The 20,931-nt window shown below is 35.3% G+C and overlaps 1 protein-coding gene across 9 annotated transcripts; it reads left to right on the forward strand.

Annotated features, from left to right (window-relative positions):
* Positions 1-17,477: 17,477 nt before the first annotated feature.
* LOC145637831 (uncharacterized) lies at positions 17,478-20,561 on the forward strand. 9 transcript variants are annotated; one of them, XR_014114488.1, is made up of 7 exons: positions 17,480-17,644; positions 17,757-17,874; positions 18,022-18,067; positions 18,749-18,962; positions 19,432-19,713; positions 20,180-20,212; positions 20,298-20,561. XR_014114488.1 is itself a non-coding variant. In XM_081688856.1 (5 exons), the coding sequence occupies exons 2-4, from the start codon at positions 17,794-17,796 to the stop codon at positions 18,952-18,954; spliced, it is 333 nt and encodes a 110-aa protein (XP_081544982.1). In that variant the 5' UTR covers positions 17,478-17,644; positions 17,750-17,793; the 3' UTR covers positions 18,955-18,962; positions 19,432-19,880. The 9 variants fall into 9 exon arrangements, 2 of the variants coding, with proteins under 2 accessions (XP_081544982.1, XP_081544981.1); XM_081688856.1 differs by lacking the exons at positions 20,180-20,212; positions 20,298-20,561 and having other exon boundaries at positions 17,478-17,644; positions 17,750-17,874; positions 19,432-19,880; XR_014114492.1 differs by lacking the exons at positions 20,180-20,212; positions 20,298-20,561 and having other exon boundaries at positions 18,739-18,962; positions 19,432-19,880.
* Positions 20,562-20,931: the final 370 nt, after the last annotated feature.

Genomic DNA, 20,931 nt, shown 5'->3' on the forward strand with positions numbered 1-20,931 from the left:
CAATGCTTCTTGGTTTTCAAGTAAATATAATATAATTCGCCCACTAACTTAATTTCATGTAACTAACAACATACAAAAACTTGAGAATTCCACTAAAATAACAAATTAAACAACAAAAAATTAAGGCAATTATCAATTTAATACACATACCACGGAAACAGTAGCAATAACAAAAGCTATTGCATTCCCTTTAAATCCAGCTCGAGTGGCCTCTACAAAAAAAACCCAGAAAAAAAACGCAAAATTACTCACCCTTATAAACAATTGATATTCATAATAAATAAAAAAAATTGAAATTTATTAATCAAAATAAAAACCCAAATAAAGAAAAAGATGAAGAATAAGATCCGAGAATACCTCGAGCACATTCGGCTTTAATTTAATGGTGTTTGACAAGGGAATAAACGCGTCGTCAATTGTCTATCCCTAGATCAAATACAATTTATACAACCTAAACAAACCTAATACGAGTATAAGGCAAGCATAGGGGTCGAATCACAGAGAACGGATAAACACCACCAAATGTTATCGACAATTAAGCTAGTCCGAAATAGGAGATAAATAAACTAAAGTCTAAATATGCTAAAACAAGAAATAAAACACTAAGGGAAATGGTTTAGGTATAGCATTCACTTGAACATAAACAAAGGCATAGAAATTGAATTAATTATGAACTAAACATGCTCGAATATCGAAATAAAGGATCCAATCTAGCCGCCTTCCGGGGTCAATTGGCTTCTCCTAACATAGCCTCTATGTTTCCACATTAGAACCATATACTAGGAGGTATAATTAAATAACAATCGATAGTAATGAACCTTAACTAAGTCAACTTCCGTTTCTTGTTAGCAAAGATTCACCTTTAATCAAACAACAATGTGCACTTGCAAGAAGATTAAATAATATCAAACATATAAAGACTTTAATCACAAATAAATCAATTCTAAACCCTAGAACATGCTCAAGATCCAACTACACCACAACAATCCCCTTAATGGGGAAATTACTCACAAATCATTCTAATATCAAGATTAGTTAACAAACAATCAAGAATAAACATGATTAACAAGCAATACCAACAACTAAAATAATAATCAAAATAAAGCAAATTAAAATAGAGGAGAGAGAGTTAGAGATTCTCATTCATTGAAAGTGAAAATCTACAAACAAGATAGTCAATCTTCTTCTTCAATATCCAAGCTCAACAATGGTGAAACCCTCACTTTCTCTCTCTAAACTATCCTAATCCTAACCTAAACCTAGAGAGAGAAGCTCTCCTAAAACTAATTAGAGAGTAGAATAGATAGTAATTAAATAATCCTCTCCCTTTCTAATTACCCCTAAAATGGGTATTTATATTTACTTAATAAAACAAGAAAAAAATAGAAAAAAGAAGGAAATAAAATAAACAAAGAAAAGGAAATAAAAAGAAAAGAAAAGAGAAAAGAAATAAGAAAAGGAAAAGCAAAAGAAAAATAAAAGAAAAAGAAAAATAAACCCACAAATCCCCAAAAAACCATCAGACCCCAATTTCCACTTCTTCGAAATCTATGGCTGCTGCTATCATCATCATCGAACAACCATCATCAACGGCTCAAATCACCTTATCAAAACACCATCATAACCGACATCTTCATCAACCAGCAATCAATCAAGGCCGTTCAATTTTCATTAAAACTCGTGTGAGAAGCTCGTAGAGTGGTTCGATCGAACTAAGGGTAGGTGCGGCCGAACTATGGCCTAGTTCGATCGAACCATGGGTATGTTCGACCACACCTATTCAATTTGGACAACTTCAAAAGTCTCTTACTCATAATTCGACCGAACCCTCAACGGTTTGCTCGAACCTGATCAATTTGTGATTTGCTCTGATTTTTGGGTCTATTGGTTGCTTAATTGTTACTGGTTGTTGACGGTGATGCAGGTGCGACTGATTGCTGGTTTAGGTGCGGTGGTCAGGTGGTTGTTGGTGCAAATTGGAGCAGGGGAAATGGAGGTGAGTGGTGGCCCTTGGTGTGCGCTGTTGCGGCTGGTGGTGCTGTGAGGGTGGCAGCAGGTGAGTGAATTGGAGCAGGGGGGGTTTTGGTTTGTGGTGTGCGTGAGAACAAGGGGGTAGTGGTGGTTGTGATTGGAGGAGCTGGTGGTTAATTGCGGTGTTTGGTGCTGGTGTGTGTGGTGTTTGCGGGATGGCTGTAAATTGGTGGTTGAAGGTTGGACTGGTGGTGAGTGGTGTTGTTGGTGGTAAGGCTGGAATGCGTGGTGGTTGATGCATGAGTGAAGGAGAGGGAGCAAGGGAGTGAGATGTTGTTGCTTGGGGTGGTGTAGGATAGTGAAGGGTGTGTTGATGGTTAAGATTGGGCAGCAACTTTAGGGCTTGAAAGCTTCTTGGATTGACACCTTTGACTCAAGCCTCCGACCTCCGAGCACGATCCTACACAACCAAATAAAAACAAGGGAGAATCGGGACAAAGATAAAATAAAATAAAATGAAAATAAACAAAGGACGAAATAAAACAAAACACGACAAATAAAATAAAATAAATAAAATAAAAATAAAGAAAATGAAATAGAAAATAAGAGACATAAAACTAAACTAATAAAAATAAAACAAAAATTATACAAGAAAATAAAGTAAAATAAAATACGAAAATAAACTAAAGCTAATAAAATAAAGAAAATAAACTAAAACGCTCCAAAATTACCAAAATAAACTAGAAACTTAATTGAAGAGAAAACAAGAGAATAAAAGGAAAATAAGGGAAAATAAACATGGAAAAGACTTTAAAATTACTCCTTGGGAGTGACATAAATGTCACTCATCAAATTCCCCCAAGATAAACCTTTTCTCGTCCTCGATCAAAGCTAAGGCAAAAGAGAACAAGATGGAATTATTTAAAGCAAAAGAAACAAAATTGAAACAAGGAGAAAGAATGTACACTAACTCACTGTCGTAGGAATCACGGATGCATTTAGCGTATGCATCAAGCCCTTTAAACCCCTATGTCGCCAAAGAGGACGAGTAAGCTCTCATGAGGGTTTCCTAAGAGGTTTAACCCACAACTCTTGGCAACACATAACATTCAAGGCAAAGGTGAAATCAAAAATACTCGAGTTTTGATATTTCAAACCAAACACAAACTATGGGCTAAATGCACAAGAATACAATCCTTTCTAGACATTAAAGGTAGCCAAACAAAAGAAAAGCTAAGGTTGATGCACACATAAAGCATGCAAAGGGTAGAGAACATAGAGGGACTTACATTCCTCCTTATCTCCAACCAAACTTCCGCGTCCTCTCTAGTTTTGCATCCACTTTTAAGGTGATATCTCGAGATTCCTCGAAGGAATCGGAAGAAATAATCAATGAAAAACATTTAGGCTACCCGACATCTTGGCATTGATAGCTCGCTCAATAGGCTTGGCTTGATTACCCTCCATCGGTAGTAATAAACCTTACTAAGGTCAAAAGGTCTTAAAAGGGTTGAAACGTTTAGGCTAGGGTAAAGGGCGTGGAAATAAATTTGGAAATTGGTGGTAAACTTAGAAGTGAAGCAAGGTTGATCATTCCTCAATTCAAAATCAATAAACTACCAACTTTCAAATCAAAAATTCTAGCAACTCCTCCCCCAAGCTTATTCTTTTTCAACCAAACAACAAATATTTTTGTATTTTCTCAATATTTTCTTCTTTTTTTTTCATTTCTTTTTACTCTTTGCTCTCGCCTTTTTTAACTTTGAGCGGCTTTTTCTTTCATTTCCTTTATTTTCTTCTCATTTACTCAAACCATTCAACATAACAAATATAATCATAAGTACCAAAATTTGAGTTTTTCACTTCTTTTTCACTCTTTTTCTCACTTTCATTAACCAAAAATACAAATCAAGTCCCAAGAATGCTTCACAAAAACTAATAAAGGTGAAAATAAAGCAAAGGTCCTTTGGTTTGTAATGTGCTTATGCCAAAGAAGGGAAAACGGCTCAAATTGGGTTACTAAATGAGCAAATGCAAAAGAAAAATAAAAGAATAGAAAATAATAAAACAAAACAAAGATCCTTATTACCTTCGTCTTCCCTTAGGTTGGTTCGGTCTCGATCTTGGGTAGATTAAGCAAAATTCTCGATATAAGCTAGCAATGCCAAGGATCCAAATGCCACACATGCAAGAAATGTAGAAGGCTAGAACAAAATAGACACATCCTCACAAGAATGACGGTAGCGGAGTAGAAAAAATCACCTTTAAAGCTTCAACTAGCTAGAGAGCGACAACCATCTTACCACAAACAAAGTGAGCTAAGGTCTCAAAGCCCTTAAGTTCTACTACCTTGGCAACGCTATATGTGTGAACCAACCTCGACATTGAAGTGCATGAAAACCTCTAACAACTAGCAAAGAGGGTATTCTAGGTGCTAAAGCCTAATTATGCCCAAGTTTAAACCAAAATATTTTGAACTTGCCTTGAATGCCATGGAAAGACACTATACACACAAATATTCACAAAACCAACAATACTCAAGAATGCATATACAATTGATCAAGATAAAAGCATGATCAATCAAAGCTAAAAATACCAAAAGTCAACTCAATAAGGCGCTCATGGCCATCCAAACATAGAAAACCAATCTCAATAATAGACTTTGGCATGTATGTGAGAAATAAATCAAGCAATCATGAGACTGTGGATTAAGAAACCACCAAGAGATATAGATAACCCCCCCAAGCTAGCGAATAGCTACTCCCCCAAGCTAGAATGGAGCATTGTCCTCAATGCTCAAAATAAAGGCACAAAGGGTGGGTGGGAGGGGAAGAAAGAAAACACATTCACACAACAAATCATATTCATTCAATCCAAATGCATATAAGAAAGCAAAGATGAGGGAAGAAGGAAAGAGTAAACCAAATGTGAGGTGGGTGTTGAAACTCGCAATTGAGCACATTGTCAACAATTTCATATAATTCCTCGTATTTGTTGCTTTTCCAAATGCAAGCAATCATTGGTGTACTTCTTCTCAAGGAGCTCAATCCAAAATCCTTGCACATGAGTATATGCATCGAGTACCTATACACATAGACAAGAGAGTAAACAAAAATGAGAAACACAAAAGAAAGAAAAAGAAAGCAATAAAACACGGGTTACTTCTTGAGAAAGGCTTGTTTAACGTCCAAGCATGACCAATCTAGTAAATAACCCGATAAAGAACGCAAAAGCTTGTCATATGCACCGACAAACATATCAAGAAATAGAGCATACGCGATGCTCATATGACAAGAAAACATAAAGTAAAAGGAGACTTTATGCTTGAGAGAAGGGAGAAAAGAAAAAGTAAAGGAATCAAAAGAAAAATCAAGAAAATTAGAAAAAAAAAGTAAAAGAAGAAAAAGAAAAATCCTCACAAAAATCTTTTTGGTTGGCATTATAACTCTTTTCCTCATCAACAATGAAAGAGTTAGGGGATTCGGAACCATTAATAGGAAGAGGATCCCTAAGAGGTTCTTTGAGAAAAGAAGGGAGGAACATAAGATAGTAGGAGATATGGTTAAACCTTTGGGAAAAAGGTGTATGAGAAAGGGAAAAAGGGGTAGCTAATCCCTCATCACAAGATCTCACATCACTAATGAAGGAATGAAAATCAATCTTGGAATCCTCAAATGAAGAACCCTCATGTTCTACATCTCCCTCAAGCTCAAAAACTCCAAATGATTCAATCGCAACCTCCTCTTCACAACCTTGAACAACATCTCCCTTAAATTTATCAAGGCCTACCGTCTTAAAATCAAGAGTGAAAGGGGGCAAATTTCTCTCAAACTCATCTCTTTCTAATGAAGCCTTATCAATGATCTCACTCATAAGGTTATGGGCTACCATTTGAAACTCAAGAAATATTTGGGCCATAATCTCAAATGAGTCCAAATCATCATGGATAGACGAGTCAAAAGCCTTCTCATTGGAATCACCTAGGGGACTATGGGGCACACCTTTAGAATTCATGCGAAAATCGGATGCAATATGAGAAAGAACATGCACTTCATCATCCTTAGAATGTACCTCATTACATTGAGCTATAAAGGGAGGGGAGTTGAAATCATGCATTTCATGGTCACTACGGGGAGCATCAAGCACATCATGGGAATTCATATTAGACAAATCATGACAATTAGCATCAACATTAAAAGCATGAGAATCCCGAACATAAGTCTCATGATTGGCCCTCTCCCAATCATAATTATCCCCAGCTAACCATGAATAGAAATCCCAAGCTTTATCCAAAGACATGTCTTGAAATTTACCATTTAACATATTATCAACTACTCCTCTAAAATTCTCATTTAATCCCAAATTGATGATTTCAAAATAATTACCCTTGGTTGAACCTTTAACACCATCTAGGAAATCCTCAAGTCTATTGAAATACACCTGATGTGTCTATTTTATATATTATTTTACCCCCATCCCTTGGTCATAATTAGTAGTGTTTTTAGCTTTTTAGAACCACTTTTATTACTAATTGGTGTTTTCTAGTGTTTTCGTAGATTTGGTTGACTTTTTGCAGGGATTTATGCTTTTGGAGTATTTTCTCGAGATATTTTGGAGCAATCACGAGCATTGGAGAAGCACGACCAAAGTATATAGCCCAGGGCCGGTTAGAGCCATCGAACCGGTGATTAAGGGCTCGGTATAGGTGATAACGGGGCATTTGGACCGAGTATTCAAGACCCAAAGAGGAAACCCAGATTGGCCCGAATAATTGGAGCCCAATCGAAGTCCAAATAGTGGCCCAAATGAGCCGCCTGGCCAAAAAGGCTGGCGCCCAGAGGCGCGCCCGGCCGGGCGGGAGAAGCTTAGTCTGGCGCCCAGTGACGCGCCCGGCCGGGCGCGAGATTTCTATTAGAGTAAAAAAAAAGGCGCGCCCGATCAGGCGGTGCCTCGCCCGATCGGGCGCGTGTTTTATTAGTTGATGTTTAACGTAGTTTTAATTTGTTTTAGTATAGGATTTTTGTACTGAGTATAAATACTCCTCCGTAATACGATTTTATCATCTCTTTTTCTTCTCTTCTCCGTCTACTCTTTACTCTTTCTTTACTCTCTTAATTATTCTCTTAGAATTCTTTCTCTAAACTTTTGTCCTTAATTCTTCCATTAATTCCAGATTACTTTTTGGTAACAATTTCTTCCCCTTTCATTTCAGTTATTTTATTTACTCCCTTGATTATGCTTTTATTTATTTATTTGATTAGTTTAGTCATGATGATTTGTGAGTAGTTTAATTTCTAGGGTTTATGGGGATCTAATAAATAATATGAAGGGGTAAATTATTGTTGTTGATTATCAATGCTAGATTAATTTCCTATTGATTGATTTAATGCTATCTGACTAGATTAGGCCTATCTTTTATGCATGAGTTTGACAATATTGATTCAAGAATCGAGAGATGAGAATTAATGTTTAGGTCTAGTTTCAATAGGCAGGTTAATTTATAAATGGTTAAGTCAAGATTCGAGAGATGAGATTTAATACCGGTAAATAAATTGTGTGATTGTAATACGTAGCGAGAGCCCTTTACAATCTGGTTAATTGATGCATTGATGATTAACTATTATTGATTATTGGTATTGCATGATAATTTCTTATTGGATTGTTTTATGTTTTATAGTTGCGGCTTGTAAAAGTATAGCAATATTAAATTGATGAATCGAGCAGATGTTAATTTGATATTAAAGGCTATTTTCAATAAAACTTAGATCTAGTAAATTGCGACAGCCTGTTAGATCTATGTTGATTAATAAATTGCGAGAGCCTGTTAATCATGTTATTTATGCAATGTCAATGATTGATTACTATGTTTTACCCTGGAGTATTATTTATTGGTGAACCTATGCCCTAGATCCTTTCATATATTGTTATCTTCCTATTCTCAACCTTAGTAGTTTAGTTTCTTACTTTATTATAAATATTGGTTACTTAAATAATTTAGATTATAATAATTAATTAGAATTAAAAAGACCTATTTCCCTGTGGAGTTCGACCCTACTTCCCTATCTACTTTAGTTAGAGGACTTAGGAATTATTTTTGATTAGGGGATACGACTTTACCCTGTCAACACCCAAAACGGTTCATTAACAAATTGAGGAATAGAAATATAAGCCATTTTTTTTCAAATAAAGCAACACAAATAATAAACAACAAATCAAAAGAAAATTATAAACAATGGACTAGTCTCAATAAGATAACACAACGGTAACAGAAGCCGTTCCCCGGCAACGACGCCAATTTGACAAGGGAATAAATGCGTTGTCAATTGTTTATCCCTAGATCAAATACAATTTATACAACCTAAACAAACCTAATACGAGTATAAGGCAAGCATAGGGGTCGAACCATAGAGAACGGATTAACACCACCAAATGTTATCGACAATTAAGCTAGTTTGGAATAGGAGATAAATAAACTAAAGTCTAAATATGCTAAAACAAGAAAAAAAAACACTAAGGGAAATGGTTTAGGTATAGCATTCACTTGAACATAAACAAAGGCATAGAAATTGAATTAATTATGAACTAAACATGCTCGTATATCGAAATAAAGGATCCAATCTAGCCGCCTTCCGGGGTCAATTGGCTTCTCCTAACATAGCCTCTATGTTTCCACATTAGAACCATATACTAGGAGGTATTATTAAATAACAATCGATAGTAATGAACCTTAACTAAGTCAACTTCCGTTTCTTGTTAGCAAAGATTCACCTTTAATCAACCAACAATTTGCACATGCAAGAAGATTTAAGAATTTCAAGCATATAAAGACTTTAATCACAAATAAATCAATTCTAAACCCTAGAACATGCTTAAGATCCAACTACATCACAATAATCCCCTTAATGGGGAAATTACTCACTAATCATGCTAATAACAAGATTAGTTAACAAACAATCAAGTATAAACATGAATAACAAGCAATACCAACAACTAAAATAATAATCAAAATAAAGCAAATAAAAATAGAGGAGAGAGAGTTAGAGATTCTCATTGATTGAATGTGAAAATCTACAAACAAGATAGTCAATCATATTCTTCAATATCCAAGCTCAATAATGGTGAAACCCTCACTTTCTCTCTCTAAACTATCCTAATCCTAACATCAACCTAGAGAGAGAAGCTCTCCTAAAACTAATTAGAGAGTAGAATAGATAGTAATTGAATAATCCTCTCCTTTTCTAATTACCCCAAAAATGGGTATTTATACTTACTTAATAAAACTATAAAAAAATAGAAAAAAGAAGGAAATAAAATAAACAAAGAAAAGGAAATAAAAAGAAAATAAAAGAGAAAAGAAATAACAGAGAAAAGAAATAAGAAAAGGAAAAGCAAAAGCAAAAGAAAAATAAAAGAAAAAGATAAATAAACCCACAAATCCCCCAAAAACCATCATACCCGAATTTCCACTTCTTCGAAATCTATGGCTGCTGCTATCATCATCATCGAACAACCATCATCAACGGCTCAAATCACCTTATCAAAACACCATCATCATCGACATCTTCATCAACGAGAAATCAATCAAGGTCATTAAATTTTCATTAAAACTTGCGTGAGAAGCTCGTGGAGTGGTTCGATCGAACCGAGGGTAGGTGCGGCCGAACTATGGGCTGGTTCGATCGAACCATGGGTATGTTCGACCACACCTATTCAATTTGGACAACTTCAAAAGTCTCTTACCCGTACTTCGACCGAACCCTCAACGGTTTGCTCGAACCCGATCAATTTGTGATTTGCTCTGATTTTTAGGTCCATTGGTTGCTTAATTGTTGCTGGTTGTTGACGGTGGTGCAGGTGCGGCTGATTGCTGGTTTAGGTGCGGTGGTTAGGTGGTTGTTGGTGCAAATAAGAGCAGGGGAAATGGCTTTGATCGGAGGAGCTGGTGGTTAATTGCGGTGGTTGGTGCTGGTGTGTGTGGTGTTTGCGGGATGACTGTAAATTGGTGGTTGAAGGTTAGACTGGTGGTGAGTGGTGTTGTTGGTGGTAAGGCTGGAATGCGTGGTGGTTGATGCGTGAGTTAAGGAGAGGGAGCAAGGGAGTGAGATGTTGTTGCTTGGGGTGGTGTAGGATAGTGAAGGATGTGTTGATGGTTAAGATTATGCAGCAACTTTGGGGCTTGAAAGCTTCTTGGATTGACACCTTTGACTCGAGCCTCCGACCTCCGAGCACGATCCTACACAACCAAATAAAAACAAGAGAGAATTGGGACAAAGATAAAATAAAATAAAATGAAAATAAACAAAGGACGAAATAAAACAAAACCACGACAAATAGAATAAAATAAATAAAATAAAAATAAATAAAATAAAAATAAATAAAATGAAATAGAAAATAAGAGACATAAAACTAAACTAATAAAAATAAAACAAAAACTATACAAGCAAATAAAGTAAAATAAAATACGAAAATAAACTAAAGCTAATAAAATAAAGAAAATAAACTAAAACGCTCCAAAATTACCAAAATAAACTAGAAATTTTATTAAAGAGAAAACAAGAGAATAAAAGGAAAATAAGGGAAAATAAATACGGAAAAGACTCTAAAACTACTCCTTAGGAGTGACATAAATGTCACTCATCAGTGTTCAAGAGGAGCAGGAATCAATATAGATTGGATGTTGTTGTTGTTGACGATGGAGTTATTTTTTTTACCAGTTATTGCGCTTAGAATTCCCATGTTTGTCTCTCTTATTACAGAAATTTGATTTCTTCTGTTGTAGCGAATGAACTAGCCAAAGTTTGATTTTTTGCTTGACTCGCTTCCGATGTCGTCTTCTCTAAAGTGACTGTCTTGTTATGGCGTATTTGATAGAGCGAGGTGGATGTGAGTCATTATTTTCACTCGACTTGGTCAGATACAAACCGGGTGAGGAGATAGATTAGGAGGAAGTAGATCATGGTGGTGGTGGTGAATTCATTTGTTGGGAAGAATTGTTGGAGAGAGAAAGAGGAGGGAGAGAAGGAGAAGCATTAGGAGCGGCGGATGAAGGTTTGTGAATTATTAGGGTTTCATTTCCTTTTTATATGATTTGTAGATTAGGGAGACCGATTAAGTTGTCACGGGTCTCTCCTAATAAGTTTTTCAATTTTTTTTATATAACATAATGAGAGATCGGTTATTTACTAACACAAGTCTCTCCCTTTTAGATTAAAAATAAATAAAAATCAAGAGAGAACTGTTATCTATATTAAAAGGTCTCCGTTTAATATTCACCTCTACAGACAATACCAGAGAGACCGTTTTTTTTTTTTTTTTTTTTTTTTTTTTTTTTTTTTTGTAATATTTGGTCTTCTGAAACAAAGAGACTTAATACCTACAAAAATGGTCTCTTATTTACGATCTCTTTAAGCATTTTTGTGGTAGTGTTTATTTGATTCAAATAGATTTGTTTGTATGTGTTTGACTTTCATTTGGTTTAATTAGATTCGTTGAATGAATTTGATTTTAATTTGATTTAAAAATATTTTTCTGAATGTGTTTGACTTTCATTAGATTCAAAAAGCATTGTTTGAATGTGTTTGACTTTCTTTTAATTCAAAACGCTTTGTTTGAATGAGTTTGGCTTTCATGTAATTCTAAAAGTTTTGTATGAAATTTATTGACTCTCATTTGATTCAATTACCTTCATTAAATGCATTTGACTTTCATTCGACTTAAAATGCTTTGATTGAATGTGTTTGACTTTCATTTAATTGAAAATCTTTGTTTGAATGTATTTGACATTCATTTCATTCAATTAACTTCGTTGAATGCATATGACTTTAATTCGAATCAAAAAGCTTTGTTTGAATGTGTTTGACTGTCATTTGATTTAAAAAGCATTTTTGTATGTGTTTGACTTTCATTTGATTTCAAAAGATTTTTTTTAATGTGTTTGACTTTTATTTGATTCAATTAGATTCGTTGAATGAATTTGACTTTAATTAAATTTTTGTTTGAATGTATTTGGCTTTAATTTGATTTAAAAAGCTTTGTTTAAATGTGTTTGACTTTCATTTGATTCAATTAGCTTCATTGAATGCATTTGTCTTTCATTCAATTCAAAAAGCTTTATTTGAATGTTTTTAACTTTTATTTGATTGAAAAAGATTTGTTTGTATGTATTTGACTTTAATTTAATTTAATAAGCTTCATTAAATGCATTAGACTTTAATTCGATTCAAAAGGATTTGTTTGAATGTGTTTGACTTTCATTTGATTCAAAAAGTTTTCTTTAAATGTGTTTAACTTTCATTTGATTAAAAAATCTTTGTTCTAATGTGTTTTACTTTCATTTGATTCAATTAGTTATGTTCAATACATTTGACTTTCATTCAATTCTAAAAGCTTTGTTTGAGTGTTTTTTACTGTAATTTACTTTAAAAAGCTTTGTTTGAATGTGATTGACTTTCATTTGGTTCAATGAGCTTCGTTGAATACATTTCACTTTAATTAGATTAAAATAGATTTGTTTGAATGTGTTTGACTTTTATTTGATCTAGACTACTCTGTTTTAATGTGTTTGACTATTTTTTTTTTTTTTGGTAAATAAGAAGAATTTTATTACCAAAAGCAGGAGTTACAACTTACAAGAGCTAAGAAGTAACAAACACCAAACCCCACAAGACTTGAAACACAGACCAACCAACCACCAAACAGTTTAAGCTCATTCTCTTGCCACCTTCTAGGAAGGGTTCAAGAGAAAGAGACAAGAACATCCTGAGCCCAAGCTTCCAGCCACCTTCTAGGAAGGGTTCTGGAAACTAGACCCAAGAACACAAAAACAAACACAGACCAGGACACTCCTGCAAACAAGAAACACCAACCCAGTAAGAAGCAAGCAAACCCCCACCTAGACTCATCTGCATAAGGAACAGGACTAGACAAAAGAGGGAAAGCAACACCCATGAAAAACAACCAAGCAAAACACCAAAAAAAAAGAAACAAAACGAAACTCAAAATGCTGACTAAAATAGCAGAAACAACAGACCAAACAGCAGCAGCACACCCAAGAACAGCAACAGCAGCAACTCAGGGACAACAACTAGAACAGCAGCAGACCCAAGTAGCAAATGCACCAGCTGCCAGAACATCAGCCACCAGAAACCAGCAACTAGAATAACAGCAACTAAACAACAGCAAGTAGAACAGAAGCACCAGAACAACTGCCACCCAGAGCCAAGCAACAGCAGCAGCTAGGAACAACAATAGCAGAAGAGCAAAACCACCAGCTGCCACCCTAACCACTACAGCAGACCAAAAGCAACACATAGCACTACAACAACAATAAATAGCAACAGCACCAGAACAGAAACAACACTTCAGCAGCAACAACAGCAACAACACACAGCAACAAACAGCAACAGCAACAGCAACAGAACAGAAGCAGCACTGCAACTGCAGCAAGACAGCAACAACAACATAACAGTAACAACAATTAAGCAAAAACAGCAACCTAATAGCAGCCAGCTGCCAAACCAACCAAACCAGGCTGCTGATTAGCTGCCACCCAACAAGAACACACCATAAACAACAGACAACTGCAACACCCAAATTAAGTGAAGCAAAAGCAGCTTCCTATCTGTTCCTTTACACCTAATAGCAACATGATAGATAATGTCATTAAAGACAATATCTGCAGGTTTACAGTCACCTGTAAACATCAAACTATTCCTCTGCAGCCATATACTGTAGATAGCCTCAGCAAAACACAGAGAGTATACTCTACCTTTGCTACTAGACTTCCTGCAATTCTTAACTATCCATTGTTGTTCAATGTGAAAAGGCTGAACTGCTTTTTTCACATCAAGAAGCTTCAAAATCTGTTCCCAAATAGTCTTAGAGTAGGGACAGCAGAAGAACAAGTGAGAGACAGTTTCACAAGAGTTGTGGCAGAAAAAGAAAATAGAATAACAACTTGCATTCCACTTAGCAATTGTGTCCTTAGTGGCAAGTTTGTCAAGAAAACCTAACCAAGTAATGAAAATACTCTTAGGAGCGGCTTGGTTATTGCAAACAATTCTTTTCCACCCTACTTTAGGAGTCTGTGGTCGAATCCGGACATAGAGTATAGCAATACTCATTTTCCCATTTTTCATAATAGAGGACCAGCCACCAATATCATCAATAATATCTTTGCAAGTCAAGATTTTCTTCAAAACCCACGAGCATTTCTTGGGAATAGTGGCAGTCTAAATATTCCTATTGTTGAAATAATAGGTATGCACCCATTTCACCCACATATTGCCAGATTTGTGAGCAAGATCCCAGAGAACCTTGCAAATAGCAGATTTATTCCAATCACTAAGAGAGGTAATATTCCAACCACCACAAACCTTAGGAACAGTCATATGATGCCAGGAGACAGGGGCCTTTTTTGCATAAGTGTTCTTCCCAGTCAAAAGGAAAACCCTGAACTTAGTTTCAATTTCCTTAAGAATCTTCTAAGGAAGAATGAAAATCTGAGCCCAATAAGCCTAAATACCAAAGAGAACACTTTTCATAAGCTGTAACTTGCCAGCATAAGACAAGTGTCTAGAAGTCCAGCATCCAATCCTAGCAGTAACCCTTTCAAACAAAGGCCTACACTGAGCAACAATAAGCTTTTTAGAAGACAAGGGCACCCCAAGATATGTAAAAGGCAAACTACCTCTACTCATACCAAGAACATTTTGCAGCTGATCTTTATCAGAATCAGAGATACCACCAAAGTAAACCTCACTCTTACTTAAATTAGCCATCAGACCAGAAGAACAAGGGAATTTCTGGAAAGCCTACAAGAGAAGCTGAATAGAGATGGAATCAACCCTAGAGAAGAGGAGAAGATCATCAGCAAACATCATGTGGGTAATACCTAATTTCTCACACCTAGGATGAAAATTAAAATTAGGAATCCCAGTCATTTCCTTAAGTCACCTAGAGAGGTACTCCATACATAGAGCAAAAAGAAAAGGAGACATAGGATCTCTTTGCCTAAGGCCTTTTTTTGCAGAAAAAGGTTTAGCAGGAAAGCCATTAACCATAACAGAGTAAGAAACAGAACAGACACAAGTCATAATCCATTTCACAACAGAATGGGGGAAACCAAGCTCTTCTAAAATAGTCTGCAAAAAGAGCCATTCAACCGAGTCATAGGCCTTCCTCAAGTCAATCTTGATCTTGCATCTAGGAGAAACAAACTTATGAGAGTAGCCTTTGATCAATTCAGTAGCCTGGAGAATATTGTCACCAATGTGCTTACCCGGGATAAACCCAGCTTGAGCATCATTAATAACAGTCCCCACCACTTTAGAAATCCTGTTTATGAGAACTTTGGAAATCAGCTTGTACAACATGGTACAACAAGAAATAGGCCTAAACTCTCTGACATAAGAAGGATGCTTAACCTTAGGCACTAAGGTGATTGTTGTACAATTTCAGTGCTTAGCAATGACACCAGTCTAAAAGAAAGATAAGATAGCGGCATAGATATCAGTTTTGATCATAGGACAAGCCTTTTTGAACATAACAGCATTAAAACCATCAATTCCAGGTGCCTTATCATCTCCAATCTGAGCTAGAGCATTATCAATCTCAGAAGTAGTAACCACAGAAGTCAAAATATCAATAGAGCTAGAGCTAAGTTGAGAACCTTTCCTAATAGTGGCTAAGTCAACAGCAGGTAGAGAACTAGCACTAGAACCAAGGAGCCCTTTATAGAACCCCACAATCTCATTTTCAATAAGAACATGATCTTTCAAAAGGACATCATCTTCAGTGAAGATAGAATCAATTCTATTTCTACCTTGCCTGTGCTTCATAATAGAAAAGAAGTAGTGAGAACTGGAATCCCCCAGCTTAATCCAATCAACCCTAGATTTTTGCTTATAAATGGACTCCAGGATATACATCCAATGCTTCACCATAGTTACAGCTTCAGCCTCTTTGACATGAAGATCCGAATTAGAATAATCCACAGCAAGCTGGTCCTGAATGGCTTTGAAAGAGGCAAGAGCCACATCAACTTTCTCATCAACATTAGCAAAATACTTAGTGTTCAGATCTTTCAGGTTCTTTTTGACAGATTTCAAATTCTGCCATGTAGTAACCATAGCAGATCAATCTGTAACACTATGCCAGCTTTTTTCCACAATGGAACAAAAATCAGCATGATCAGCCAGGAAATTAAGAAACCTAAAAGGTCTCCCCTTAGTATCAGCAAACCTACTCACGTCAACCAAAAGAGGGTTGTGATCGGAAAGGAGAGGAGGAAGATAGATAGATTCAACATGAGAATACTTGTTCAACCAAGCTTGATTCACAAACCCCCTATCAATCCTTGTAGCAATTCTAGTATCACTATGACCATCATTAGACCAAGAGTAAAAAGAACCTTTACTCTTAAGCTCACAAAGATCAAGATTGTCAACAAAACTTCTAAAATGGTTAACCTCATAATCACTGACAACATTACCATTAACTTTATCATAAGAATTGAGAACATAATTAAAGTCACCAATAACAAGCCAAGGCCTAGAAACAGCTCCAAGACTAAAAATACTATCCCAGAGAGGTAACCTATCATGAATAGAGTGTAAGCCATACACAAAGGTACAGAAAATCTAATGTTAAAGATCGTTGGAGCTAATTTGGACATGAATGAACTGCTCATGAGAAGAGATGACTAAAAGATTAACCTTGTCATGGGAGCAGCCAACCCAGAGTCTACCCCTATGTGAAGATGAGTAGTAACAAAACCAGGATCAAGCAGATCCAAATTTATTTTGAAGCTTAACACTGTTATCACATTTCACTTTAGTTTCCATAATACCAACAACATCCACACACTGTTCAGCTAGCAGTTTCTTAATAGATACTACTTAGCAAGGATCAATAAGACCCCTGATATTCCATGACAGGATAATCATGACCCAGAGGGGGATTACCATCACCCCCGATAGGAACAAGTTCTCTAGCACCATCGTAATCCTTAAGCAGTGCAGCATAAGTGTTAGAATTAGAAACACTAGTAAAGACAGGAGGATTACTATGACTTCTTTGCTTCCTTCCCAACACTCTCCAATAATCATCAGAATTAGCTTGCACATTAGTTGGAGCAGGAGTGAAAACACCAGCATTATGAATAGAGCCATTACCCCTAGATTCAGGTACACAAGGCCCAGGTGCAGGAACAGTAGCAGGTTGGGGCTTAGCAACCCACACCTTTTGCTTAGGCTGCTCCTTAGAAGCCATCTGCTTCTTTTAAGGCTGAACCTTCCTAGGATTCACTACTACAAATCCCTTAGTTTAAGGACGCTATTGGTTCGACGCTGTGTATGGGGTGTCCACGTAAAAATAAATTCCCGCTTATTTTTGACGCTTTTATGTGTCGAATCAATTCTTGACAAGTAAAAGCGTCCACAAATTCCTATGATTTGCACGTGACTCAAGGCAACCTGAGGAAAATTAAACAGAAAAAAAAAGAAATGTAAAAAACTGGCTCATACCCACAAATATACCTAAAGTACCACACGCATAACTCTCTCTAACTCTTAGATCTCAGCACCTCAACACAAACTCCTTCGTCATTGAAATCCTCTTCTTCGATCTCTCAATTTCTGGATTTTCTCTCCTCTTCTCAATCATGGTGCTCGAGGTTTTGCCTTCTACTCAATCTCATATTAAATTGCTTCCTAAAACGATTTCAAAATTAGGGTTTTTAATTTTACTGACATTCTATTATTCCCCCTTTTTATTGGAGTTTTCAGGCGACTATAATCTACATGCATCATCAATTCAAAGTGGATGCGTAACGGTGATTACTCGCCCACCAGATTTCAAGCTCTTTCTGATGCTGTTAATCTCATCTGCGACGCTAAAACTCAGGTTTTATTTCTCTCTCTTCATTTCTTTTAAACCCTAATTTACAATTTGGGGGTTCAATTTGTTATCAATGGTGTTTTTTTATGAATTTGGTAGTTAATTGTTGATATTACTTGATGGGTTTTGATGTTATTGATTGATTTTGTGCAGTCTAATCAAGATAACACTGTTGAAATTCTGACTATGGCTGGAAAAGGTGTTATGTTTTGGTCACTCCCACTAGTGATCTTGGAAATATATTGGCTTGTATGCACGATTAGTTTTCGTTTGACATATCTTGAATTGATTAACATAAATTTTGATTATGCATGTTATTGAATCTGTTGTTGTGAATGCATGATTAGAAAGCATGGTTGTAACTTTGAGACAAAATCTTTAGGTATGTTTTCTGCCTTGCTGTATCTTTGTTTGCATCAATATCATTTTTGTTCAAGTATTTATTGTTAACTAAATAGAAAATGGCTTAGCTAGTTCAATTTTGAATTTAGGTGATGTGAATACATCTACGAGGCTAGGGCACAACTCTGTTCAAGAATTAGCTTAGTACTCATGAACCTTCTTCATCTGCTCGGAAAAATGCAACATATTTTTATAATCAATCATAAAAAAAAACTGGCCATTTTAAGTACTAATTGTGAAAAATATATTGCGCTTTTATTATAATTTTATATTGCATAATCTTTTCTTGAACTTCCTACTTCTTATAATTTAATTTCGGTTCTGGTCATATTATCATCTTGCAACTTCTGATTAAAAGTTCCACCTAAAAAAATTTTAAACTCTTATTGTTAATAGGTTGCTTTTAAAGTTTTAAACTCTTTCTTACAAAATGTGAGCTTCTTTACATTTTTGTTGTATTTATTATAGTCGAATGCAGGGTTCACTAGTCAAGTTAGTAAGGGAGATGCAAAACCACCTTCAGCGAGGATGAAAAATACTGCTTCTGACTTATCTGTTACTACCAGATCTGACTTAAACCCTTCAGAAAGAGATAGTCCCTCAAATCAGCAGCCTTGTCGACCTATAATTTCTGTTGATCGAAGTGTTGTTACTCTGTCTCCATCGTATTCTCAGCCAGCATGATGATTGAGGTCTGTCTACATCATTTAAGTAATATTCTTATTTATTGCAATTGGAAAATGCAAATGATTTTCTTTGTCTATTCGTGACAGTTGCTTGGCTTGGATTAATTTTAAGTTTATCAAGTATCCATGCCTTTGATTATGCTAGTTATTTTAAGCAGCATGTATTGCTCTTCATTGTTGTTAGTGGTGTAGCATGCTTTATGACAAAAACACTATCATTTTATGTTGGTTTTCTAATATTTTCTTTTTTCACAAGCATCCTGATTATAGTGAGGACATGGTCCAACTCATCTAATTGAGATAATTAAAACTCATAAGCACTTATCAGCTAATTTCAATTAACACAAATGATTTAGTTATTCTTTTTCGTCTTTTTTAATTTTATTTTATATTTTATAAAGTTTAGACTATTAGTCAGTCATGTTTTGTAACAGTTTAGCACAATAAGAATCTCATATGTTATTCTATTTTTCAGACTAATGGAAGTTGTTGAATGCAAGCTACGGACCAGAAAATGCAGGAACTTCTGTCCAAAAATAATCTATTTGCTTGCTGATGTTTGCTTCTGAGCTTTTTTAGGAGCGAATTACCCCATTTTTTTGAAGTATGATCTTAGAAGTAAATAAGATCAATGGGAGTTTGCGAGTGATTTGTCTTCATGTGTTTTTCGCTGTCATCTGCAACATACGCTTCTCAGTTTCATGTCTTCTTAGATCAACATTTGCCAATGATAGCTACAGACGAACACTTCAGCATAGTGAGACTCTGGGATCTAACTACTGACTGTATCAATTTATATGAAAGAAAATCACGTTTGACAACCATTACTTTAGTTTAAATTTTGAATGATTCTATTTGTGAATCATTGATTATTGAATACCATATTTTTAATTCGTGGTTATGATTAATGATTCTCATTGTATATCTCACTGTACAATTATCAATTTGATCAGTTTGCTGGTATATTTTTTAGATATTAAGTTATTATAAATATATTCTTGATTAATGATTCACAAATAGAATCTACTATACATAAGCTAAGGGGATGTTGTGGTGTCCCCCTAAAATAACCTCAACATCAATTCTTCTTTACGAGTTGCTAAGCGTGATACTGTGATGGTTTCACAAAGTTTTCATGTTGCCATTGTTTTGATCTCCAAATCTTTTGCAATTCATGTGGTATAACTGCTGATCTGGTCCTAATATTTAGCTCCCTGTTTCAGGGTGATGCTCATATCTTCTATAGAGAAGGCCAAGTAAGTTAGATCTGCTGATGGTTGTAAATTGAATTATGTTACTTTTGCATGTGCCAAATACTAACTTGTGTTTGCATACGTTCAGGTGAAGGATGAAGTCAGGGCTGCACTGGTTTTTATTAACTATGTGTATGGAAAATTTGGGTTTCCCTTCGAGCTAAAACTTTAAACCGTATGATAATGTTCTCATTTTCTTTGTAGTAATTTCTGTAGTCAGCATTAGTATATAGATTTCAATTAGTGATTCGGAATTTGTTCCACTACAACTAGTCACGAATGAATTCTAAGTTGCAATTATAATTGTTGTAATAGAAACTCATTACTATGAGATATTGTATATTTGCTATAATATATTTAAATGCAATATAAAAATTTCAGTATAATTTTGTTGTACTTAAAATTTTTGGTAATATATATTAGTATACTAGAAATCATTGTCAGTGAATGAAATATTTTAATTTAGTATTTTTGATATTTTTTAAAAAAGAATATGGACAAGATAAAGCGTCCCGAAATTAGAAAACGTGGACAGGAAAAGCTTGCCAAATGTTAGACAACAAATGTATGAAAATCTGGACATAAAAAAGCGTCACCAATCCTAAGATTCTTGACTACAAAAAGCGTCGCCAAAGTTAAGAAAGTGCGCCAACTGTTGCAAGTTGTGACACTTCGTATAAAAATTTAGACACAATAACGCGTCGAGATTCGCGACGCTTTTT

The sequence above is a fragment of the Chenopodium album genome, chromosome 7 (genome assembly GCF_948465745.1).
Source record: "Chenopodium album chromosome 7, dcCheAlbu1.1, whole genome shotgun sequence".
Taxonomy (NCBI): domain Eukaryota; kingdom Viridiplantae; phylum Streptophyta; class Magnoliopsida; order Caryophyllales; family Amaranthaceae; genus Chenopodium; species Chenopodium album.

Excerpts from the sequence above, each read along its gene's own strand:
- LOC145637831 (XM_081688856.1), top strand. The coding sequence starts at position 17,794 with ATGCGTAACGGTGATTACTCGCCCACCAGATTTCAAGCTCTTTCTGAT. Across the intron at positions 17,875-18,021 it reads TCTGCGACGCTAAAACTCAG|TCTAATCAAGATAACACTGT; the intron begins GTTTTATTTCTC and ends GATTTTGTGCAG. Across the intron at positions 18,068-18,748 it reads TCTGACTATGGCTGGAAAAG|GGTTCACTAGTCAAGTTAGT; the intron begins GTGTTATGTTTT and ends AGTCGAATGCAG.